The 26,923-nt window shown below is 37.4% G+C and overlaps 2 protein-coding genes across 3 annotated transcripts; one reads left to right on the top strand and one right to left on the bottom strand.

Moving 5' to 3' along the window:
- Nucleotides 1-1,333: 1,333 nt before the first annotated feature.
- LOC107556753 (protein pelota homolog) lies at nt 1,334-7,749 on the bottom strand. Its single transcript, XM_016239945.1, has 12 exons — nt 7,545-7,749; nt 6,672-6,764; nt 5,832-5,936; nt 5,773-5,788; nt 5,651-5,711; nt 5,400-5,561; nt 2,615-2,661; nt 2,437-2,510; nt 1,936-2,007; nt 1,755-1,829; nt 1,620-1,651; nt 1,334-1,537 (listed from the first exon to the last, which is right to left on the bottom strand). Exons 1-12 carry the CDS (start codon nt 7,583-7,585, stop codon nt 1,443-1,445), a joined length of 873 nt encoding a protein of 290 aa, XP_016095431.1. The 5' UTR covers nt 7,586-7,749; the 3' UTR covers nt 1,334-1,442.
- Nucleotides 7,750-8,278: 529 nt separating this feature from the next.
- On the top strand, nt 8,279-18,560 carry LOC107556769 (serine/threonine-protein phosphatase alpha-2 isoform-like). Of its 2 annotated transcripts, XM_016239971.1 has the most exons (8): nt 8,279-8,595; nt 10,313-10,444; nt 10,540-10,770; nt 11,826-11,930; nt 12,388-12,528; nt 14,274-14,356; nt 16,998-17,132; nt 17,465-18,560. In XM_016239971.1, exons 1-8 carry the CDS (start codon nt 8,541-8,543, stop codon nt 17,579-17,581), a joined length of 999 nt encoding a protein of 332 aa, XP_016095457.1. In that variant the 5' UTR covers nt 8,279-8,540; the 3' UTR covers nt 17,582-18,560. The 2 variants fall into 2 exon arrangements, with proteins under 2 accessions (XP_016095457.1, XP_016095458.1); XM_016239972.1 differs by lacking the exon at nt 14,274-14,356 and having other exon boundaries at nt 12,388-12,611.
- Nucleotides 18,561-26,923: the final 8,363 nt, after the last annotated feature.

The following is a 26,923-nucleotide window of genomic DNA, read 5'->3' as shown; positions in this document are numbered from 1 at the left end:
AAGAAGGTCCGGCTTGCGATCTCCCTTCCCAAAAGTGTTTCATGAGGTTGACGTCAGGGTTCTATGCAGGCCAGTCAAGTTCTTCCATACCAGACTCATCCTACCATGTCTTTACCTTGCTTTGTGCTCTGGGCCACAGTCATGCTGGAATAGAACTCAAACTGTTCCCACAAAGTTGGTACTGTTTTGTAGCAAGTTTCAAATGAAATCTAAATGTGGGAACTATTACACTTATTGGGGCATTTGTATTTCTAAAGGGGGCCTCGAAATCGCATTCCAAAGGGAGGTCACCCTTGGTTGAAATTGCATTCTCGCGGTGCCGACCCTGCTGGAAAAAAGAAAAAGCTAAACCTAGCCCAGGGGTAGGCAAGTTTGGTCCTAATCAATGTCTTCAGGATTACTAAGGCTATAGGTAGGTGAGTTTTGCTTTCAGGGTTGGAGCTGAACTCTGCAGGACTGCGGCTCTCTAGGACCGAATTTGCCTACCCCTGACCTAGCCTAAGCTGGTTGATTGGTTTTAGAGGGCTTTTGACCACTTCTAGTTGGGAGACTAGCTGACCAACCAGCTAAAACCAGCTCAGCCAGGCTGGAAGACCAGCCAACCAGGTTTTATCAGTTTTTTTTCTTTTCAGCAGGGGACACTGATTGTTGATTCTTTCAAGAGCCATTATTCAATGAATTCCCTGTACTTTTCTTTTTGCAGGTGCTCTGCCAATCATTCACATAACTTTGTTGTGTTACCCATCCTCCCGCCGTGTGGCGATGTTGGCATATCTCCTTCTCTCTGGCTATGGTGTTCACTGCGCTGTCTCTGCTCAGAGTAATGTGCACCGCCTGCAATCCTTCGCCTGGCAGGCGATCTTCCGGTTCGTTCTCTTTATGTTGCGTCTGACTGGTGCAGGCAGAGGAAGCCCCGCATCCCTTCGCCTCTACCTCACCATGGATACTCTTGCATTGCTAGGAGGACTAGTCAATATTTCCCGCCTTCCAGAGCGCTTCAGTCCTGGAGGGTTTGACTACTGGTTTAATAGTCACCAGATTATGCACATCATGGTCGTCCTGTCCATTGTGTACTTACACTGGGGCACACTGGAGGATTTAACATGGTTAAAGGGATATCACTGTCCCGGTGAATAAACTTAAAGACTGATAATTCATCATGATATTTAAAGAACTGCAGGGAAATTACTGTAAAACCCAAAGTGTGATGATGGTACTATGGTAAAATGGTATCAGTTGTTTATGCCATGGTACTTTCTTTGAATTCTTCAGCTTTCCATCTTAATAATCACTCCAAATAATCAATTATACTGGTGTTTTGTGAGGTTTCAACTGATTTCAAAACCTTTATTAAGGCCATAACTGAGTTTCATTCCATTTAGTCCAAACTGTGAAGCATTTCCACCCTTTCATACCAAATCCTTTTGCACAAGAGCATGATGTTAGTCTTCATCAGAGCTGCTGTCCTCCTCAGCTTCAGACATGTCAGCGATGGGGAACCTCAGGACGGCCACCACTCCACTCAGCTGATTCAATTCTACAGAGACAAAGAACACGTCAGTCACATGATGAGCCAATATAATTCTCTCTGAAACAAAGACTATAGAAATGAAACTTACGTTCTCCAGATACATGTAGGCTTGAGAAGATTCTAAAAAATATTATTAAACAGGAGAAACAAAAATGTAAAAAGAGCTAAATATTTTGCATAATATAAGAATATGGCCTTACTGGATTGAAAATCATATGAATACCTGACATTTCCTCCATTTTCCTTCACGTTGTCTACAAGCCGAACATACCGGCTGCGGGTGGCTATGTCTTGATGTCTGCCATGAAAAAGAAAAAATACACACACACACTTTTTTTTAATGAAGTACACAATTAAAACAGAAAAGACCATTACATTAGGACTGTATTACTTTTTAAGTGTACCTAAATAGTTTGTCACTGATCATCAAGATGTCAATGGCTAAAGCTTCACTCGCTCTTTCCACATGAGCCAATCTGTACAAAGCAAAAGCTTTATTAATAGATGTAAAGACTGTTTAAAACAATGTCTCAAGAACATGTTACATAGCACAAATGTTTTGGTTACACAGTCCACTTTAGACATTCTACTGACTATAGAAGTAACGTTGCTAGTGCTACTACATGTCAACTAACTCTCATTAGAGTATTAGTAGAATAATAATTTGACATACTTGCAAAGATACTTACAGTCGAAAGTCTGATGGGGGTCCTTCAAAATAAAGTGTTAGCAGATATTAGTCTACTAATACTCTAATGGCTGGTAGTTGCAAAGTTTCATACAGTTAATAGAATGTCTAAAGTGGACTATCAAAATAAAGTGTTACCAATGTTTTTTTTTTCTTCTCATTGAGATTCTGTGTAATATTGACAGGAATGAATTTAAATGGTAGTGACTTTGATCACCCATAGAAAGCTCGATCAGGCTCCTGTTGAAGCATCTTGTAAAAGTCTTCCAAAGCCTTGACCTCTCCAGCTGCCTAAAACAGAAAAAAAAAACATCACACAGCATTAAACACCACACACTGTGCTTGCAGAACGCTACAAGCTATATGTGCAAATGTACAAATCCAAACTTAGTCACCTTGGTGTCAGACAATAGGGCCGTGACTGCTGGATCACACAGCACTTCTGTAGAAGTAAAATCTCACATTTATACTGTCACTTTAAAACAACAATGAACAAAAATCTTCAAGCAGATACACAAATGTAAATAATTTGTCCAATCAAATGCTTTTTTTTCGAATGACAGCATATTTAAGCATTTTAATTCTGTATTATTTTCATGCATGCCTAAAGTTAGTAATTTGGATAAATCATATCTATCCATCTATATATAATATGAAATATGTAGGATTAAATATATATGCATAAACTCTTTAACACGTTTATAATGTCACCATGAGAATGTGATTTTTGTGTGTTTTCAGTGGTCCCTTGTTTTTTTCAGACATTTACAGTAAATTTTATTTTGAAAGTTTGAGAAAATGTTTGTATGTAGATATCACACACATTTGCACTTTCATGTGGTTAGTCATAGAGACTGATTTCACTGCATTCAACAATGAATTTCAGTGTTTCCATTAGTATGCAGAATCCACAACTTCATGGCATGCTGCAGTGTTATTTGCTCACTTGGTGTGTGTCAAATAGATGACCATTTTAATAAATAGTTGCAGTAGAAACAACATTTTCATAATATTTCTAAACCAAGCAATTTTTGACCACTATATTGGAGAATTAACGTTTTGTGTAACAGATGATTAAAATTATTTTGCATATTTATTTGCTTAATATCTAATATCTTAATTGATGCATTTCTTTAAATTTACTTTAAATAATAAAAAAAATAAAACTAAAAGATTAAACTGATCAGATCAAATTCTGTATTGTCCACCAGATCTCAACCATCTTGCCAAACAGATAACTTTTGTTGACAATTGTCCTGACTTTGAAAAGCAGCTAGATCAATACCTCTGCAATGTTTAGTTATTTTATAGTTTTACGAGACACAAACTCTTCATTAGGTGATGTTACATTATGTAATGATATTCTACTCATTGAAGAACTGTAAGTTTTATTTAGGTTTTGCCCTTTTCAGTCTCCTCCCTTATACCATTTATTACTGGTATCACCGTAAAATTTAACAAGCCTACAAGTCAATAGGGATGCACGATATTGGACTTTTGCCGACATACGATATGCCGAAATTTTCAACCTAATTTTCGCCAAGAGCTGATGCAGATACCGATATATTTCCTTTTTTTTTTTTGTGGAAACAACACCAAGTCTCTCCAGTGCAGAGATTAAAAAAAAAAAAAAAAAAATCATTTTAAACTCTGCAGGGCTACGGCCCTCCAAGAATTGAGTTTGACACCCCTGGTCTAAAGCAAAAGATTTCCTTGTATTACACATTAATTAATAAATCTGTATTTATGAAATGACTTAATTTACAAGTGTCATGTCTGTGATTTTTATTCATGCAAGCTATAGCTTCTGACCTTTAAAAAAACAAAAGACTCGTGATTTTATGACATCAGTTATTCCTTTATTTATTCAGAAATGCAACTATCATAAAGTGGCCTATTATGCCATTTCCAATTTTGCCTTTCATGTGGTGTGTAATGTAGCTGTATGTGAATGTAAACAATCTACAAAGCTATAAAGCCGAAAGTGCACGATAAATAAAGTAATTGTCTCCCAAAATAAAGAATCGACTCGGTACAGCCTAAAAGAGGTCATTAGTAATATGAATCCCACTTCTGTGACGGCTAACACGTTTGCTTAATTCCCACCTATGTTCTACGTTGGCCAGCCGCGAACAACTTGACCCAGCCCACAAACACGTAATTTTACTGACAAATGCTTCTCGGGGAGTTGAAAGATGGCTCAGTACCCTGTTTATTTGGACCAGCTGGCTCCACTGAATCACAATCTGTAAGTATGATAAAAAAATAGATGTTTATATTTTCTATTGAGCGTTCAAAATACAGAATTACGGCAATGGGCGTATCGTTTCCGACAAGCGATGTACACGGTAGACCAATCACAACAGACTGGGCCATCTGACCAATCAGAGCAGACTAGGCTCACGGAACGGAGGGGTTTAGAGAGACAATCTTAGAACTGCTTCAAATCGCTTGAAAATGAGGTGATATTAATTGCATATTTTGAGAAAACGAAAGCGTTTTTTGACCTTGCATGCATGTAATCCTATTGTAGGAGACTCGCAAAACAATATTAGGAACCTTAAAAATGGCATAATAGGGGCACTTTAATGTTATTTGTGTATTTTACTTTCATTTTATTACAAGTCGCCCAACAGCGCCCCCTAAATAAATATAAAGTTGTTGCTGCTTCTGCACACCCTAGTGGCCCTGTCCCAAATGGCACACTTCATGTGCACTTGCGGTCTTATAATAGCTGCCACATACGCATGTACGTTAAGTCCACGAGATCGTAGGGTGCTCATCATTTTAGCTTTCAGAAAGGTGATTGTGAGCGCCCCCTTGCGGCTGCTATGCACCCTCTAAGCACACTTCTGCCGAGCTCCACAGCAGACTTCTTCCCGACAGTCAAAGTAGCATTATGTCACGAAAGTGTGGACTCAGAGGAAGACCGCGAGGGTTTAAGGTGTGATTTGGTACAGGGCCAGTGACTGTTGACGTGATCTTATCGCTAGCACACCCCAAGCACATGTGAGTTATTAGACATATCGACATCGATGCAAATCGAGTCAATGCAAAGTTTTATATTTTAGGCCTTTATCGGCCGATTCCAATAACGTTCTGGTAATATTGTGCATTCCTACTAGTCAATTATGAAAAATTTTCACATCTATACTTTAAAAAAGTGAACCGAGTATTGACCTTTAAGTGAATATTTGTGTCCAGATGAGGAGTGCACCACCATGAACTTGGATCTGTTCTCCAGGAGAATTTTACAGTCTTGCCTCACAGCCTCTTTAAAGAGGTACGAGATGAACTGATCTTTCACAAACCCTGGACTGGCCACCAGAACACACTTCACCACTGAGAAACACATAAATACAACAAAAATGTAAGTATTTAATTGTCCACTGTCAATCCTTATTATCTGAATAAAAAAAATAAAAAATTACCATCAAAATTGAAGTGTCTCAGAATGCCCTGCATGACAGCCTCATAAAATCTCTCTAATGCCTGAAAGAGAACACAGTGTCACTGTATGCAATATGTACATCATATTTTGAAATATACATGCAGTAACTGAGAGACATCTATTGCAGCACATACAGGAACAATAGTTGCTATTGTATGAGCTGACAGGCCTGGGAATCAAAGTCTATCGTCGCCACACATAAAGTCAGTGTGGTGCGCACACGTGAACTGCCCACACTGCCTGTGGAGGACTCCGTCTGCACTTTCCTGTTTGTGACATCGGATTGTTTTCATTGAGTAGAAACATATCTGATAATAAGGGTGATAAACCAAAACTGGAAAAAGATGGAGGTCAGTATGGCCACAAAAAAAAAAGAGAGACAGACCTGATGGTTGAGGCTCTGAGGCTGTCGCCCACATGCAGCAGGTTGTAGGTGTGCCACATGTCCTCTGCTTCCTCAGGTATTAGTGTCACCTGACTGGAAGAAATCCACAAACAGTAGACGGAAATGTTCACGTTTGTGTTGCCTACTTTGCTCATGTAAGTTTATTCCAAGTCAAGTCAGACCACACTCAGGCAGCTATTTTCAATCATGCAAGTGCTGCTTCAATCTGATTGAATGGGGAAATACTGAAATCTACTTTGTTTTCAATAAAATTATAAAAATCTTGAATGAATGGCATTATAAACATTGTTTCTGACCCTCAAATAATGACAATAAATAATATATTTCACATTGATTTGTTTGTCTCACTATTTCATGGTGAAAACAGACTAAGATATAGCAAAATATGAAAAAAACAAAAAAACTTTAATCCGAATTTTTTTTTTTGCACACGTGAACTGCCCACACTGCCTGTGGAGGACTCCGTCTGCACTTTCCTGTTTGTGACATCGGATTGTTTTCATTGAGTAGAAACATATCTGATAATAAGGGTGATAAACCAAAACTGGAAAAAGATGGAGGTCAGTATGGCCAAAAAAAAAAAAGAGAGACAGACCTGATGGTTGAGGCTCTGAGGCTGTCGCCCACATGCAGCAGGTTGTAGGTGTGCCACATGTCCTCTGCTTCCTCAGGTATTAGTGTCACCTGACTGGAAGAAATCCACAAACAGTAGACAGAAATGTTCACGTTTGTGTTGCCTACTTTGCTCATGTAAGTTTATTCCAAGTCAAGTCAGACCACACTCAGGCAGCTATTTTCAATCATGCAAGTGCTGCTTCAATCTGATTGAATGGGGAAATACTGAAATCTACTTTGTTTTCAATAAAATTATTAAAATCTTGAATGAATGGCATTATAAACATTGTTTCTGACCCTCAAATAATGACAATAAATAATATATTTCACATTGATTTGTTTGTCTCACTATTTCATGGTGAAAACAGACTAAGATATAGCAAAATATGAAAAAAACAAAAAAACTTTAATCCGAATTTTTTTTTTTAAATCATAAAAATCTACAAATTTACTTTAAGTTCAAGTCAGTTCGACAAACAAACAAAACTCATTATACAGGAGTCTCAACTCCTGGAGGGCCGGTGTCCTGTAGAGTTTAGCTCCAGTCCAACCCTAATCAAACACACCTGAACCAGCTAGTCAAGGTCTCGCTAAGCATACTAGAAACTTCCAGGCAGGTGTGTTCAGGCAAATTGGGGCTAAACTCTGCAGGACACCTGCCCTCCAGGACCGAGTTTTGAGACCCCAGCATTATAGGCCTACTATCGCAATTTTATTTATACCAAAGTACTCAGTTGATGTCCTATGATACCACCACTGCATCATGGTACACAGCACTCAACTCAGAATGCGCACATGATGTCCAAAAGTGGTGTACAGAAAGACGCAAGTCATGTGTTCTCAAACAACTCACCCGGCATTATCCTTCTCGATGTCTTTATGAGCCAACTTCATGGTCAAAGAGATTAGCTATTCAAAAACAAAGTGCATATTTAAATGAGAATGTTCTACTCCATTTCATCGTCGCTTTAAGTGACGTTTCCGCATCAGCAGTTGCATATTCTGCCACTTTAGAATGAATCAGACGATTCGAGAACTGTCTGTCGCTTTCTGATCGCGTCGATGGCTGAGAGGTTGCGTCATTACGTCATTTCTATCGTTGGTTACTTCCGTAGGGCGGAAGAAAGTTTGTAAACGCTTTAATATTTTTACATAAATTTGTATTTGTATACAGCCCCTCTAGTGTGAAATTGTTTATTTCATGTATAATGTTTATTGTTTATATCATGTATAGTGTTTGTCATATACATGTATTTTGATCTTGACAACAAAACAAAACAAAAAACTTCCGTAGGGCGGAACAACGAATCCATTTTTTATGTCGAATTTATTTTTTAACAGCACATTTTATGAATTATTAGCAATCGGTGTTAATGAAGCATATTAACCATCCAATCTGATAAAAGTTTTTACATCGCTATAATGACTAGGGTTAACATAGATTACACACTGATTAATGTGGTTTTAATTTGCTTGTTAACGATTAACTATAGAAAAGATTGACACACAGGATATCCTATTGGCTCTTCGGTTCTGCATTTGAAGCGTTCGTCATGAGTCGAGAATAACCAATCAGATACGCGATTTAGTGTCTACCCCGCCCCTTTCAAGCGTTTCCTACAACCGTCAGCGGTCGTGGTGCTAGTTTACCTCACGCAACGAGCTGCTGAAGGAACCGTTCACGGCAATAATATCATAATATGAACTCAGGAATGCTATCAGTAGTGTGATTTTTTTTTTATATATAAGGATTTGTTTTGAAGTTATTGACGTATAATTGTACTTGGCGGTTTCCTGGGTCGTCTTGTTCCTGCCTCTGTTAGCCGGCTAATCTCCAGCGAGCGACAAAATGGCTGATTCGGACAAGTTAAACATCGATTCGATCATCCAGCGCCTTTTGGAGGGTAATAAGCGTTAATCTTTCTTATTGCAAACTGTGCCGTCTTATCATGTTTAACATAAATAGCGATTAAGCGTCTGAAAACGTATTATTTTATTTGCGTTCATTTCGTCATCTGCAATCGAACGTATGTGTAGTTGTGTAGTATTAGGTGTGAATACGTAACACTATCAATCCAATTCAAATTTTCATTCGTATGTTTATTGCATGTAATCCGAACAAAAGTTCAGCGCATGCGCAGTGCGTCAGTCGTCGCGTTCGGAAACGAAGAAAGCCACTAGGAAGATGTCACCGGTGTTGTGCCAAGTTTTGACCCCCTGATTATTACCCCTTCTTTAAGGTCGCTACCCGATTGACAAGTAGAGATGGGAGAAATGCCTTTGACAGTAATACATCAACAACAGTTGATTGATCCCTTGATGGTAGGAAATACAGTCAAAGTGTCATTGCCTGCGTTCCACCGTGATGCTTCACTGTCCAACATTGCCACAAGCCTATTAGTTAAAATCAAGGGAAATAAAATTCTTTGAGTTGAGTATATTGTCAACGAATACATGAAACAAAAATACACAACATTGGAAGATATGTTCATGGATGGGTCAAAGGATCCAGAAACTAGGAGAACAGGAGAAGATAAATATCTATATATCAGGCTATCATAAGAAAGAGAGTATTAGTCAGTTATTGTAATTCTTCTGGCTCTCCAGTGGATGAAAGAGGTCAACTTTGAGAGAGGAGTAATATGTGCAGGCTCACTGCTGCTCAGGGCGTAGTATATTAAATACTTTAGGTGTTATATAGATTAAATAATCAATACACTTCTTACAATACTTTTTTTTTCATTGGGTCCCCCCAGCACATATGGAAGTAGAGAGTAACAATAACAAAGCAGTGGGCAAAGAGGCAAAAATAAAAATGCAAAGGAAAGTAGGTTATGTAAGTAGAATGACAGTAAAAAATAATAATATCCAGACTCTGCATAAATCATTAAGGATTAAATGCAAATCTGTATTAAAACATCCAAATGGATTATGTGATTATTGTGGTGAAGCTGAAACTGTAGAACATGTCATAATGTGATAATAGGCAAATATTATAACATTTCTAAGTAAAGGGGTTCAAACCATGTCATTAAGGGATAGTCTAGTACAAGTCATTGTAGATACTAGATCACAGACAGGTCTAGACATTTAACTTGCTAAATATCTCTCGGCCAAATGTGACATCAGCTCTTCTCTCAAGATGCGCCTTTGAAAATTCCATGTAAATAGCCCTGATGCTAACATGGTGTTAAAAAAAATAATAATAAAACAATTTATGGATTATATAGGCTAGATGTGGAAAATTAATGCATTTACTCATTCATACAAGAATACTAATATTTATGGTTTTCAGATTAAGCAATGCAATATGAATAAATAAAATTCTGTAGCATCTGGAGAAAAATACCATGCATGTTTAGTTAATGTCAAGTGTTGCATTAGAGTATCATAGGCCTAGTATTACATCACATTTGTTTAAAACTTCATCTTATTATTACATCAGTCTTTTAAGTAGATGCGAGAGCTGATGTTTCATGGCCCTGTTGGCTTTTTTTGTCATGCAACAGCAGACCTCACAACACAGTTCTTTACACACACATACAGATACATACACAAATATGTATATGCTATTCATAAAGCTTTTATGAATGCTTTTTTTTTTCTTGTTTCAATTTTCAGTGAAGGGCTCCAGACCTGGTAAAAATGTTCAGTTAACTGAGCATGAGATTCGTGGATTGTGTCTGAAATCGCGGGAAATCTTCCTTAGTCAGCCGATACTGCTGGAACTGGAGGCCCCACTCAAAATTTGTGGTAAAGTTCTGATAACCGTACACACAGCTTTTATTTTAGTTCTGATGAAGCCTTATTTAAAAAATAATAATAATTAACTCTATTTCTTTCTGCAGGTGATGTTCATGGTCAGTACTATGACCTGCTCAGGCTTTTTGAGTATGGAGGATATCCTCCAGAGAGTAACTACCTGTTTCTGGGAGACTATGTAGACAGAGGCAAGCAGTCATTGGAGACCATCTGCCTGCTGCTTGCCTACAAGGTCAAATATCCAGAGAACTTCTTTCTTCTCAGAGGAAACCACGAATGTGCCTCCATCAACAGGATATATGGCTTTTATGATGAATGTGAGTATGCTTATATGGGGGTAGATGGTATGACCAAAAGCTTAGGTCATGGTCTGAAGGTCTCACTGTTTAAAGATGTTTAGAATGTTTGCTTAAGTTGAAGCATTTGGATCTTATAAACTACTCTGCTCGTTTATCATGTTAAATGGGGTGTGTGTGGGAGGAGGATACTTTCTCATCAGAGCAGAGCAGCTTGCGATCTGGTGTTTTCATTGTCTCAGAGTAGCTCAGGTCACAGTAAATGCAGGGAACTCCGTCTCTGCACGTGCTGTGAGTGCATGCATTTAGGATTGCAACTAAATGGAGAGTAACTAAAAGATTAAGAGATGGTTTAGGGTGCGTACACATTTGGCAGGTTTGGTTTGATTAAAACAAACACTGGTGCGATTGCTCTGATCACTGCAGTTCATTTGAATAAGTGTGAATGCTGCCATCTGAACCCTGGCGCACACCAAACAAGAGGACCAAGACTGCTGAATAAGTGGGTCCGGTCCATGTCCAAATGAACTCTGGTTCGGTTCAATTAAAATACGAATGCAGCACGGACCTAAACAAACCAAAAACAAATGAAGCCACAACATTTGACCTTAAAGAGGACAGAATGTGCAAGCATACCTGGTTCTTCTCGTCATAGTTGCTTGCTGTAATGTTGTCCATTATGGTCAGAAAAGGCATCAGAACCACGTCTTCTTGCAGCAGATCTTCATTTATGTGCAATGGAGGAGTTCCTGCCGTTGTTTTGAGTCCTTAACACATTTTCTAAGCTTTTCGTGAGTTGACAGCTGGTAAAAATACCACGTTCACACACAACATGAGCGCGTTTAGCCAAGCACATAGCATTGTTTTGGATGTTCGGGAAGTTCCATCACAAAGTATTCATCATAAAAACCTTTAAAAACGTCAGTGTGAATGCTAAGCAAACCAGGATTAAATGTATAATTTTCTTTCTTGGTATGGACTAAAACAACCAAGCGTACTGAATTACAAGTGTGAGGCATATATCTGAATGAAGATCACCGTTTTGCAGTCTGAACATGCATGTTTTTTTTTGGTAGGTAAAAGGCGGTATAACATCAAGCTTTGGAAGACATTCACGGACTGTTTCAATTGCTTACCAGTAGCTGCTATTGTGGATGAAAAGATTTTTTGTTGTCATGGAGGTAAGTCAAGTTTTCTGGATTGTCTACTTGAGGTTTGGAGAATCTTTACAAACCGTTACAAAATCATCAAATGCTTGTCTGGAAGGTGTAATTTTGGACATGGAGAAATGTAGCATTCTCTTAATGATTATATGTAAGGTTAATGTTCATATTTACATTGTTGTAGAATTCCTGACAGGTAGGTAAAGTCATGGGTAGAGTCATCAGCATAACCAACATATGAAATATTGTATTTTTGACAAATAGAACCTAGCAGGAGCATATTGTCTAAAGGTCTGCAGTGTTGTAACGCACACAGTAGCTTATTTTCCTGTAAAATGTGCATTCATCACATGCACAGGTTTGTGAAATAAAGTCTTGGAATGGTGGACTTCTTGAATGTTGGTTCTTGATGTGCTTAGTGTGGATGAATTCAAAATATTCTTTCTAAACTGTAGTTGAACGATCCTTTACCCAGGTCTTTCTCCAGACCTACAATCTATGGAGCAGATCCGACGTGTGATGAGGCCCACAGATGTCCCTGACCAGGGTTTGCTGTGTGATCTGCTCTGGGCTGACCCAGATAAAGATGTCATGGGGTGGGGAGAGAACGACCGTGGTGTCTCTTTCACCTTTGGGTCTGATGTTGTGGCCAAGTTCCTCCACAAACATGACATGGACCTCATATGTAGGGCCCACCAGGTAAGCAATGTAGTTTATTGACTGTAGTGTCATCACATTGTCTATATGTGTCCGAGTAGCCAAAAGCACCATATCTTGATTGAAGAGCAGTATTTCATGGGTTTCTCACGATTTTCAGGCACTGCTGATCAAAAGAGTGTAAATGTGGTGAAAACTCAGCCCAAACATGCATTAAATATACCTTTTACAAACCAGTTGCAGCCTCAGATGCTGACATGACATTAAAGTCTATACTATACATACTGCACTATACTAATCTGCATACTATACAGTTGCAAATGTTTTATTTTAAGTATAATATATTCAGCAAGGTTATTTTCGTAAACGAAAACTGAAACGGAGATTAAAACTATTGGTCAAAAAACATTTTTGTAATGAAAAGCATGTTTGACAAGCGAGAACAATATGAGAGTGAGTTAACAGACACAGAATTCAAATTTTTGGATGAGCTGACTTTAGTGAATAGTCATTTTGTCACAATTTTACGATTACTATGGCAACGTCAGCCTCGAGTCCATGACACGAGCACCGCTTTGACTGTACAAAACGCATACAAAATGAGAGAGAGCACCAAGCGGCAGCCGCACAGTGATTTCACCGCTTGCCGTGTCCTGTGTAGCTTTAGAACTGGGATTGGTTGCGTTGCTCATCTGAAGCTAGGGTTGTGACGGTGAGGAAATTTTCCCACCGGTTAATCGACGTGTGACAACACCGGTAATACCGGTATCACCGTGGGGGGGTTCCCTCTTTTCCTTGCTTTCCTTTGCTTTTAAATAGCTTGTAAAAGTGGCGTGTGCATTTTACGTGCATTTTACTTTCACTTTCAAATAAAGTCAAGCAATTGTTCATTTTTAGTTCGTTTGAATTTTCCCTCTTTTCCTCGCTTTCCTTTGCTTCGAATTAGCGGCAGTTAGGCGTCAATTGCTTGAATGCAACAACAAAATACAACGTCAAACTCACATATATATATATAAATAAGAATAAAACAGAACTTTTATTAACAAAACAAATAAAAATACACCATGCTATAGGGCAGGCTATGCCTAATATAAAAATAACAAATAACTTGCATAAAGTTTAAATGTACAAAACTGAAAACAAGTAAACGTGTATAATATATAACCAAATAAATAAGAAACGTAGAACGTTTATTAGCAAAACGAGTAAGAAAGCTTGGAGGCACGGCATACACCTTGATGTCAAATAAAAGAAATAAATGACACAAAGTTTAAATAAAGTAAAAATCAGCAAACAATGTGGAACAATTAAATAAAAAAGAAAGTTTACAAAAAAAAAACCTTCCAAAATCACCTTAGATAAACGGCAAATGTCAACAGGCTTTTCAAATTCCAAAATATTGCCAAACAGGCGCTTATGCATTTCGTTTCGAAACTAAATCATCCGCCATAGTCTTGTCTGTCTCACCTCACTCTTCTTGTCAGTCAGCTCGACTCACTCTCCTCACTGGAGAAACGAAATCTGATCTGTGATGCGACTGTCGTTCAACTGCATTGAGCACCCACGTTCAGTTTTTAATTGTAGTGTCTGTTCTTTTACTGAACGAAATGATTTTTATTACTGCTAGTCAAAGTAAAGTGCAAACATAAAACCAAATGGCTGACCCAGATAAAGATGTCATGGGGTGGGGAGAGAACGACCGTGGTGTCTCTTTCACCTTTGGGTCTGATGTTGTGGCCAAGTTCCTCCACAAACATGACATGGACCTCATATGTAGGGCCCACCAGGTAAGCAATGTAGTTTATTGACTGTAGTGTCATCAATATGTGTCTATGTGTCCGAGTAGCCAAAAGCACCATATCTTGATTGAAGAGCAGTATTTCATGGGTTTCTCACGATTTTGCTGATCAACTGATCAAAAGAGTGTAAATGTGGTGAAAACTCAGCCCAAACATGCATTAAATATACCTTTTACAAACCAGTTGCAGCCTCAGATGCTGACATGACATTAAAGTCTATACTATACATACTGCACTATACTAATCTGCATACTATACAGTTGCAAATGTTTTATTTTAAGTATAATATATTCAGCAAGGTTATTTTCGTAAACGAAAACTGAAACGGAGATTAAAACTATTGGTCAAAAAACATTTTTGTAATGAAAAGCATGTTTGACAAGCGAGAACAATATGAGAGTGAGTTAACAGACACAGAATTCAAATTTTTGGATGAGCTGACTTTAGTGAATAGTCATTTTGTCACAATTTTACGATTACTATGGCAACGTCAGCCTCGAGTCCATGACACGAGCACCGCTTTGACTGTACAAAACGCATACAAAATGAGAGCGAGCGCCAAGCGGCAGCCGCACAGTGATTTCACCGCTTGCCGTGTCCTGTGTAGCTTTAGAACTGGGATTGGTTGCGTTGCTCATCTGAAGCTAGGGTTGTGACGGTGAGGAAATTTTCCCACCGGTTAATCGACGTGTGACAACACCGGTAATACCGGTATCACCGTGGGGGGGTTCCCTCTTTTCCTTGCTTTCCTTTGCTTTTAAATAGCTTGTAAAAGTGGCGTGTGCATTTTACGTGCATTTTACTTTCACTTTCAAATAAAGTCAAGCAATTGTTCATTTTTAGTTCGTTTGAATTTTCCCTCTTTTCCTCGCTTTCCTTTGCTTCGAATTAGCGGCAGTTAGGCGTCAATTGCTTGAATGCAACAACAAAATACAACGTCAAACTCACATATATATATATAAATAAGAATAAAACAGAACTTTTATTAACAAAACAAATAAAAATACACCATGCTATAGGGCAGGCTATGCCTAATATAAAAATAACAAATAACTTGCATAAAGTTTAAATGTACAAAACTGGAAACAAGTAAACGTGTATAATATATAACCAAATAAATAAGAAACGTAGAACGTTTATTAGCAAAACGAGTAAGAAAGCTTGGAGGCACGGCATACACCTTGATGTCAAATAAAAGAAATAAATGACACAAAGTTTAAATAAAGTAAAAATCAGCAAACAATGTGGAACAATTAAATAAAGAAAGTTTACAAAAAAAAAACCTTCCAAAATCACCTTAGATAAACGGCAAATGTCAACAGGCTTTTCAAATTCCAAAATATTGCCAAACAGGCGCTTATGCATTTCGTTTCGAAACTAAATCATCCGCCATAGTCTTGTCTGTCTCACCTCACTCTTCTTGTCAGTCAGCTCGACTCACTCTCCTCACTGGAGAAACGAAATCTGATCTGTGATGCGACTGTCGTTCAACTGCATTGAGCACCCACGTTCAGTTTTTAATTGTAGTGTCTGTTCTTTTACTGAACGAAATGATTTTTATTACTGCTAGTCAAAGTAAAGTGCAAACATAAAACCAAATGCGATATGGTGATTTAAATTGAGTAGTATGAGGTTTCAAAGCATTTTAGATTTTATTTTATAGTGTACGTTCATAGTGGGAGAGACGGGACATACAGTAAGTAGTGTGCACCAGTGGCACGTCTGTGCAAAAGATCCAACAAATGAATGCATTGAAAACACAGATGGACAGAAATTCAGTTTACAGAGTTTCAATGACGATTACAAAGAACAAGGTTCCTCAAATCCAGCACGGGAGGGATCATTGTCCTGCAGAATTTAGCTCTAACCCTGATAAAAACTCAGCTGCCTGTAGCTTTCTAGTAACTCTGAAAACCTTTACATATAAGTAGCATAATTTTGGTTTTTGTTCGGTTGTAAAGAATTATTTTCATTATGAAGAGGTTTGCACAAGAGTTAACTAAACTGCAAACATTCAACTTTGCTAAAATGAAATGTCTTGCTTTGGTCTACACTGGAAGTGTTCCATTAACTCTGCTAAACTATAATTACTAAAACTGACACTAAAATATATAAAAACTAAATAGAAATGTGTTCACAAAATTAAAACTAAACTAAAACTAACAAAACCATTAATGAAACTAACTGAAATTATAGGAAATTTGAAAACTATATTCAGTTAAAAAATTCAAAACTATAATATCCTTGATATTCAGTGCAATTAACAAATCGTCTGATACCATTACATATTTTACAAATGTTATTTATTATACAAATGTGTTATTGAAAATGTTTAATAACACATTTATAAAACTGATCAGGTAAAAACAAGATAATACATTGGTTCATGGGTTCACAGAGATCGCCCCCAGTGGCAAACCATTGCAATTTCAAAAGTTTTGATGTAACAAAGACGTATTTACTGATTTCAGGTGACTTTGGCATTTTGATGTGTGCTCAGAATCGCTGGTTTAAAACATGATTCACAAACATTTCTACGCTTCACAAAAGCAGTGTTTTGAAAGTGCTCATCACTAATGGTCTTTTTGTGCAGCATTTGTGACGCATAAATCATGTGCTCTCTGAACAGGTGGTGGAGGATGGCTATGAGTTCTTCGCTAAGAGACAGTTAGTCACACTTTTCTCAGCTCCCAACTACTGCGGAGAGTTTGACAATGCAGGTGCTATGATGAGTGTTGATGAGACCCTGATGTGCTCATTTCAGGTTTGCATGTGTTCTTTTATTTTTAAAACTAGTAGCTACCAAGGATGCCAATTGCTCACCTTTGGGCAAAATTTGCAGTTTGGAAAGCAAAACGCTTCCTAAAGAAAATAAAAAAAAATTGACTAAATATTTAATGCCATATTGCACTGTAAATATTTTCTCTGTGTATAAAGAGCATGCCAAATGACGAGATTGGATTGAATATTTCCAATCTTGGTTTATTTACATAGGCAACAAAATATTAAATATACATATTCAGTAGGTTTCTCAATCCTAGCTTCTTTATACATTGTACCTGATGAATGATTTTTAAGGCTCTCTGTTTCTGTCAGATTCTGAAACCAGCGGAGAAGAAAATGCTGTCATATGGAGGTACAGGAGCATTTGGATCTGGTAGACCTGTTACTCCTCCACGAAACGCTGCCAAGGGCGGCAAAGTGAAGAAATAACATCAACTACTGCAATGCGCCTATACATTCTGTTCATCATTCTACCTCTCCTTCTCCTTCTCCTCTTCAACTCCAAACACCAAATCAGTGCAGGGCTTTTTTTTAGCTGTCTCCGTCAAGACGAGACTGCTGGGAATCTGAGCGGTCATATGTGTGTGTGCTTGAGTGAAATGCCCCTGTTTTGTATGTTGGTTTTGTATGTAAAAAAAACAAGTGTGTATTTGTAGAAAATTGTTTTGTAGTGGGGGAGATTCTTTTTTCTCTTTCTCTGGTGATTGCATACCTTCTACTGTGTTTTTAGCTGTTCTGGTTGATTTCCTTCTAATATACCTTCATGTCTTCAGCCATAACGTGATAATCCTTTTTAGACCATTTATTGGACCTATGTGACGCCCTTCTCTTTTTAGACCAAGCCTCAGGGTCCAGCTTTTCATCCCCACTGTGGGGACAGACTTTTCCATTCCCCTTTAGCTCTAAAGCAATCTGGAAGGAGGTGATTGTGCTCTTGAACGTGCAAATCACTGCCAGTCTTCTTAATGTGAAACTTCGTCCAAGTGTTTGTCTGTTTACAGTAGTTATAGACGGCATCCTGCACGTTTTGTCATATAGCTATTTTGGCGCAATCTTTGCTTCTTCAACCTGCACACTCAGGTAGTATTTAGCCTGGCCTGTGGTTTTCTTCTTTTTTTTTTATTTTATTCGCTAGCACGTCAACTAGTTTTTTTTTTTTTTTTGATTAAAATCATGTACACTGTGCAAAGAATACAAAGTGTGAATGTCTGCAAAGTGGGTGCCATCGCTGTTTCAGTTTGCACAGAAATGCACTGTTCCTTTTTTTTTTCTTTTTTGTTTGAGTGATTTGTGGCCGTGAGCCACTTTGTAAACTGCAAAGCTCACCTTTTCCTGTTTAAAGGACTTCTGTTTTCTTTTTTAAAGTAGTCATGCATTTAGCCAATAAAGTGAGAATCTGGTGCAAATATTTCTTGTTTTTATTTTCTTTCCGTGAATGTTGAGTGCCTTCTAAGATAAGTGTTAAACTAATTAAGACATGATTTTCAGAGATTAGGACAGTCCATTCTGATTGGCTAGCTTCCTCATCATTATGATAACTATCTAATTACAACAAGAACAGAGCTACAGTTGCAATCAAAATTATTCACCTGACCTGCAAGACATGTTGCTGCCGAAAACAATTCAATTCAAATCTCTACACTATTATAGGAAGTTTATTAAGACACATTTGAGTGATTCTGAGAATGTAAAGTTGAGGGGGGGGGGAAGCAAATTGGCTCTTAACATTCATGTGCAAAAGTCAAATTTTGTACAGAATCTATTATTCTCTATAACCTCCAATAAACATTGCCTGTAAGCGTTTAGCATCTTCTTTCACGTCTCGACTGCAATCTTGGCCTATTCCTCGTTTGAAAAAAGCTTCCAGATCACTGATAATCTCTGGTTTTCATATTGCCGGTTTTCTTCAAATTCCACCAAATATTTTCAATCAGATTTAAATCTGAAGACTGAATAGGCAACTCGAGATCTTTCTACGACCAATCCCTGAGCCAAGCTTAAGTACACTGCTCAAAAAAATAAATGTGAATGCATAAATCACACATTGAATCTTGATGAACGAAATATTCAAGTTGGAAATCTTTACTTGTATACATTGTGTAATTCATTGAGAATAAAATGATGTGACAATGATCAATGGAATCCAAAATCTTCAACCCACTGAAGGTTAGGTTCAAAATCACTGAAAATCAAAAGTTAAAAAAAGGAACGGCAGTAAGGGTGCCATTGGCTAGCATATTCCACCTTAGACCACTGCCAAACTGGTCATGCTGGATGATGTTGCAGACAGCTTAACGATCTCCACAGAATCTCCAGACTCTTTCACATGCCCTCCTCATCCATGGCGCCAATGGAAAACCTGCCAATTTTGGTAGTGCCATATACTGGTCCTGCTGCTGGGTTGTTGCTTTTCTACAGCCCTGTCCAGCTCTCCTTGTGTAACGTCCGTCACCTGGTATCTCCTCAATGCTCTTGAGACTGTGCTGGGAAATACACCAAACCTCCTTGGGATGGCACGTATGGAAGTGCCATTCCGGAGGAGATGGTCTACCTGTGCAACCAGATTGATTTGCAGGTACTGTCTCATGCTAGTGAGAATGACCCTAACAAAACACAACACTAGAGACAAATCCCCTGCAAAATCATTCCTTTTTTGGAACACACCAAACATGACAATACAAAGAGCACATGGCAAATGAAACGGCATACGCCACAAGAGCACTATTACAGCATGTCTCATTTGATCAAAAGGACACAACAAAAAAGAATAAAACTGCCAATCCACAAAATGTGTAGCTATCAAGCAGTCACTGTCAGTAATGTAATGTTAATGCATGGAAGTGTAATTTGTTGCATGTGCACAAAAAAGAAAGGCAAAAAAAAAACTAAAATCAAATATGCAGCCCCAGCTATGAGGCAACTGGGCAAGGGGGTAGTCATCCATCTAGAAAGAATAGGATTGCTGATATTTAGTCAATACCCAACAGCATGGCCGGACTTACCATTGCGCTTGAATCGGCTGCAGCCCAGGGGCCCCGCCTTAACCCATTTACATTTGTTTGATTTGTTCAGTTATGTGCCAGTCAGAAATTATTAGCCACATTTCAACTGCGCACACGGGCACAGCCCTATATTAATAGCATGATATTAATGTTCCACTAAATGAATCTGAAGAGTTTTGAGCGCTCTCTCCCGTCCAAAGACTATAGAATACCCTATCCAGATAGCACACGTACGTCTGTAAGATGTCTGTTACCACCCCTTGTAAGTGTTCTCATTTCAATAGTAGGAGTAGATTAGTTAAGATGTCTTAAATGCAGGTTTTTGTTTCACATTTTGATTCAGAGTTGGCATTTGTTTTATGTTTTGTTCTTTGATTTGAAATTGCAAAACTCTATACTTTTCACTTTATTCACCCTTCACTATTTATACTGCTATACATAATAAACCACTTTGTTCTTTGATATCTCTTAGCTTCTGTCTTTTTTGTTTCCAGCATTCACAGCAATTGTTTTTATGTTACTTCCTTACCCTTCATTCATTTTGTTTGGTCATGAGAGGTCCAAGGTGCTAACCTATTATTATTATTATTATGTTTTAAAACTGTTTGGGCGTCAGAGAATGTACATGCATAGACCCCCAAACTTGATAGGATGGTTCCAAATCAGACATGCATACACTGTCTTACACTAGGTGGCACTATTATAGCATTTGGTATTTCCTGACCTCTTTACCTACATTTTTGCCCTTTACTTTTTTTCACTCTGAATCCTTGAGTCAAAATTTACAATGCCAACAACCAAGCAAAATTCATAATAAGTTCAATTCTGAACACATGAATATTACTAAGAAGAGGCAGTGTACCAATTGCACCAAATTTTGTGGGAATTAAAAAAGTGTCGCTATAATAATCTAGTTAATGTTTCTGCTAACAACTTCGGAACTATAAGGATTATGAAAAAAATCTGTTTTAATGAATTCTTCACTGCCACAGAGGCTCTATCATTCTGCACATTTTAAATCAGACACAGAGGCAGTAAGATCACTTTCATTTGAGAGAGAGAGAGTCAGTGTGTAAATCTCTCTACTAATAGAAAAGCGGTTCATTACTTCAAAAGCAGCAACATTACTCCCGTTGCTGAGAAATATATTGCAACAATTCAGTAGCAAATGTATTTTATTAATAAACGTTGTGGGGCAGCATTGACATTTCTGTAACATCACTGTTGAATCAGTTAAAATATGCTGTGTCAGTACCCAGCCCAAGATATCACGTACACATTTGTAGAAGTGAATAGTTTTCATCATTTTTAATACATACTGTATCTAGGTTTACTGTTCACAACATAAATCTTGTTTTGTTGAGACTACTTCCATGCTATGGTTTCGACTTTAATGTGTGACATGTCATAATAACGAACACCCAATGAAAGTAAGAGTCTCCCAAATGCATTTCAAAGCAGCAGAAGTTACAGGAAGGTGAGTTGGTTAAAGCTAAACTCTGCAGGAAAGTGGAACTTGAGGGCAAGTGTGTTCATGTCCAGCCCTTCAGTGCACATTTCTGCCAAGCGCACAATGAGACAAGCTCTATGCCAGACTCCTACCTGACAGTAAAAGCAGTATTTTGTCACTCTGTAATCACTGAAGACGTTAATCTCTTCAGTTGAGCATCAGCTCACTGAGTTCTGCACTCAGAGGAGAAAATAGGCACTTTTTATGATTAGGTAATTGCAACTGCTTTAATCACAATTGTGATTATTTTCCCAATTGAGTTATTTCTGCTCCGAACAAAATGAAAAACATATGTCCTATGCAGACTGTGCGTACAATCTGTATATATATCCATCCTTGAAACCTTGTGTTCACTTTTATCCAGAACAGATGAATGTGATTCTGGCGACTTGTCCAGTGAGTGGTTGCTATAAAATTAATGGTTCATTGCTTTTCAAAAATAACATACTACCTACAATAAACCCTAAACCAAACATATAGTGTTAGAGTCTGTGTAAAGCAATGTTAAATGTGTTCTGAATTTGTCACACCACAGAAAAATGTGTTATTAAAAGGGGTGCACATAAGTTTTTCAGCCTGGTTCTCATAAGATTTGGTTTGGTCCTCATACTGCACATAGTGTGACATCGTGTGACCCAATAAATATAACTATAAAAAATAAATTAATAATAGTGATAATATTATTGCACTTTATTTAGTTTTTTTTTTATAAAACAATAAACAAAATAATAAAGTGTGATAATACTATTATATTTAAAAATAAAAGGGAGTATTAAATACAAATACAATTATTTTATAGTAAACGTCTTCCTTCACTTCGCCACATGTCACTTCACTTCACTTCACTTCACTTCACTTCACTTAAATGTGTTCTGAATTTGTCACACCACAGAAAAATGTGTTATTAAAAGGGGTGCACATAAGTTTTTCAGCCTGGTTCTCATAAGAGAACCTGGATATTTGGTTTGGTCCTCATACTGCACATAGTGTGACATCGTGTGACCCAATAAATATAACTATAAAAAATAAATTAATAATAGTGATAATATTATTGCACTTTATTTAGTTTTTTTTTTATAAAACAATAAACAAAATAATAAAGTGTGATAATACTATTATATTTAAAAATAAAAGGGAGTATTAAATACAAATACAATTATTTTATAGTAAACGTCTTCTTACTTCTTTTATATATATAATGTATATATAATATATTCTTTGGTTTTTCTCATTGTGATGGATGATTAAGGGAATTTGGGCTTTGTTTTCCCTCCTATTTATATTCCTGTGAAACAGGAAGCCGTGGCTGGATAATTTCATGTTCATAATCACCCTGGAGTGCTCAAAATTGTGAACATGAATGGGAATATACTTCGGAGATATTTTCCTCATAAGAATTTCTAGGGGTGCCAATAATTGTGTCCAACGTGTATTTGAGAAAACATTTATTTCATAATGAGATTTCCCCCCATTTTAAATTCGTATTATCCAATGAAAGGTTCGATTTTTGTGAGTTTTTTTGTGGCTGACTAAATACTTTTTTCCCCCACTGTATATATATATATATATATAACTTTACACTGTCAAAAATCTGGGAAAAATAAAATAATTAAATAGAGCACAATGTACTGTATTAATATGAAGGAATTCTCCATATTTTTTTATGTCCAGGTGCTTTACCTGTATTTTGAATGTTGCACTTCATTTTGTTAAAGGGGTCATATGATGCTTTTTTAAAGATCATTATTTTGTGTATTTGGTCTCTCCCCTGTGTTCTCTCTCTCTCTCTCTCTCTCTCTCTCTCTCTCTCTCTCTCTCTCTCTCTCTCTCACACACGTGCACGTACACACACACACACACACACACACCTCTCTCTGCGTGGCAGAGTCTTAACTTTGATAAAGAATATCTCTTTGGTTTTGAGACTTTAGTCTTTGCAACTTCAGGGATCTTATCTATGCACAATCAGCTTGTAACACTCCAAAGAGAAAGGAAAACTTGAAATCGCATCATATGACCCCTTTAACTTAATGGTTAACTGAAATGTCCATAAAATGACTGGATAATGTCCTGGAAGAAAATTACCAGTACATTTTCTTTTCTTTTTTTCCCTTTTTTTACAGTGTAGAACATGTCAGAACTTTAAAATGTATATGATATAAAAATGAGAACAAATATTACTCCTTAGAAAAATAATAATAAGATAAATAGTTCTGTACCTCTGGACAACATCTGAGCTGGATAACTTCACACTCATTTGAAATTGAGACATGCAAATAATCTAAATTTAAATATTTAACATGAGTCGACATACACCACATGATCTCAAACATAAGCATAAGCATAGTGCACATCAACGCAAACATAATACAGCAACAAACACTGATTTCCCATAGCAGAGCAAGCAACCGAGAGACTCGCTCTGTTGTTTGAGAGTGTGGGCGAGAGCTGTAGTGAGCTGTGTCTCATTTCTTGCATCATCAAGGCTGTCTCATTTCAGAAAAGCAACCATTATATTCCAAAGTAAGAATGAAACTACATTAATCACGCCTTACAAGGAATAACAGTCAATACTGGCTACATTACATTTTGCTGTTAGACACACACTTGCAAAGTTCTTAGCACTTCCCCTTAGGGAGCCCTAAGCACTTCATCCTCACCATTTTGAAGTGATCCACTTTGTCAAGTGTATGAGGGAGGTTTATATGGAGAGATCCTGGAACCCTTGATTTTGACCAAGGGAGCGAGTCTACTCATAAACCTCAGGCAGGTCCATATGCCACAAAAACAACATAATTGTGACATGACAGAAGGTTGCGTATCCTACCTAGGACACAGCCTTTGAAATGAGACACATGCAGCTATGGTGTCTTCACCATCTTCACCAGCTTTGAGAGTAGACTCAGATATGTGGATCCAAAAGCATGATGAAAACCAACAACGGAATGCCAAACCCACACACAAACAGGTCGGGTTCAAAACCAGAGAACAACGAACACTTGGCTTGGTAAACCACAATATGTATGAGGGTCAAAGACTGTGGACACATGGTAGGGTGGCACAGAAACAAGACTTGACACCAAACAAAGGAGACAGTTAGAGTTAGCCTATATTTGAATAAATATTTTATTTATTTGATCATTTGTATGTTTATGCAAGATTACAGTCAACATGAAATATAAGTTGTGATTGTTTTTCTTTCCTATTGTGACGCATATCCAAGTGAAAAGCTACTTGAATGAGAGCAAAAAAAAAAAAGTAGGGCGGGACTTGATTGATTCTTTGCCATTTGCTATATTGCTGTGATCTCCTGAGAGTGGCAGGTTGCTGGATGGGTCCCTGGATTGTTCCGCATTCTTGCAAATGTACACAAGAGATGTTATTGCAAGGGGCAGGGGAAGTTAATGTTATTGATTAAAGTTTACAAGGGCACAATAAAAAAATGATATGAACAAATTGAATCGATTTTTGATTTCATGGTGACTTTAAATTTAGTTGTACTCCATTAATTTCTCAGATTTTTAGAAAGATGCATTATTTACCCTGCCAAATAGTTTACCAAGCCTAAATGCATGCATTTCGCCTACTATCCTGAGTTTTATATATATATATTTCCCTCTAATAGTATTATTCCCACACAGTAATATGCTAATAAAGTATTTACATTCCTTTTGGATTTCATTTTGGATGTGTGTGTGTGTGTGTGTGTGTGTGTGTGTGTGTTATGATGACAATATGATTGGAAAATACTACACAGTAGGTTCAAAAACATCAAAACTGTATAAACAAGTATAAAACCAGTGTTTCAGTTGAGACTTTACATTCTCATTTTAACTTTTACTTTTGGTTATTTTTCTACTACATATTGTGGACAATGCATCACATTATGAACACACTTCTACAGTATATCAGTTTTTTTGCCTTCTAGAAGCTTAAATGAGAGCTCCGTAATATCACGTGATTTCTGGGAAGAGCGGCTCTTCTTTTGAAATGAAAGAAACTGGCAGAAAGGAAATTGGCTGGATGAATTTACCAAAGTGGGCGTGGTTTATCGTCCTGTTTCGCGTTAGTTGTATCTGCTACGCTATGCTTGCTCAATAAAGATGTTACATAGAATCGATTTTTGATTTCATGGTGACTTTAAATTTAGTTGTACTCCATTAATTTCTCAGATTTTTAGAAAGATGCATTATTTACCCTGCCAAATAGTTTACCAAGCCTAAATGCATGCATTTCGCCTACTATCCTGAGTTTTATATATATATATTTCCCTCTAATAGTATTATTCCCACACAGTAATATGCTAATAAAGTATTTACATGGATGTGTGTGTGTGTGTGTGTGTGTGTGTTATGATGACAATATGATTGGAAAATACTACACAGTAGGTTCAAAAACATCAAAACTGTATAAACAAGTATAAAACCAGTGTTTCAGTTGAGACTTTACATTCTCATTTTAACTTTTTGTGTGTGTGTGTGTGTGTGTGTGTGTGTGTGTTATGATGACAATATGATTGGAAAATACTACACAGTAGGTTCAAAAACATCAAAACTGTATAAACAAGTATAAAACCAGTGTTTCAGTTGAGACTTTACATTCTCATTTTAACTTTTGGTTATTTTTCTACTACATATTGTGGACAATGCATCACATTATGAACACACTTCTACAGTATATCAGTTTTTTTGCCTTCTAGAAGCTTAAATGAGAGCTCCGTAATATCACGTGATTTCTGGGAAGAGCGGCTCTTCTTTTGAAATGAAAGAAACTGGCAGAAAGGAAATTGGCTGGATGAATTTACCAAAGTGGGCGTGGTTTATCGTCCTGTTTCGCGTTAGTTGTATCTGCTACGCTATGCTTGCTCAATAAAGATGTTACATAACACCTACTCATGTTGCAGTGAATAATATGCGTTATTACCTGGAAGTGGCGTAGTTTACGGAGGGAGTGGGCCGTAAGTAACATCACGTGGTACTTAAGACTTTTCTCATCGCTGGTGAAGTCGGCCCAATCACTATCGTTTAGGGGGGGGGGGCGAAGGGAGAGGACTTTTTAAAAATTATTTTACAGTAAACGTTGGCAATGTTTGAATAGAACGCATTGACCTTATACATATATTTCCATATTTCATGAATAATTAACAAATTCAAAAATATAGTGTGGTAACTCGACGGTGTGAGCCGACGAGCGCCCCCTCTAGATGTAAATGGCAGTTATATATTGAACAGCCTCGGTCGTTCCACTGCTTTGCTTTCA

The sequence above is a fragment of the Sinocyclocheilus grahami genome, unplaced genomic scaffold (assembly GCF_001515645.1).
Source record: "Sinocyclocheilus grahami isolate Dianchi unplaced genomic scaffold, SAMN03320097.WGS_v1.1 scaffold578.1, whole genome shotgun sequence".
NCBI classification, from domain to species: Eukaryota; Metazoa; Chordata; class Actinopteri; order Cypriniformes; family Cyprinidae; genus Sinocyclocheilus; species Sinocyclocheilus grahami.
Note: the sequence above shows the minus strand (reverse complement) of the source record. Positions and strands in the feature narration are given on the sequence as shown.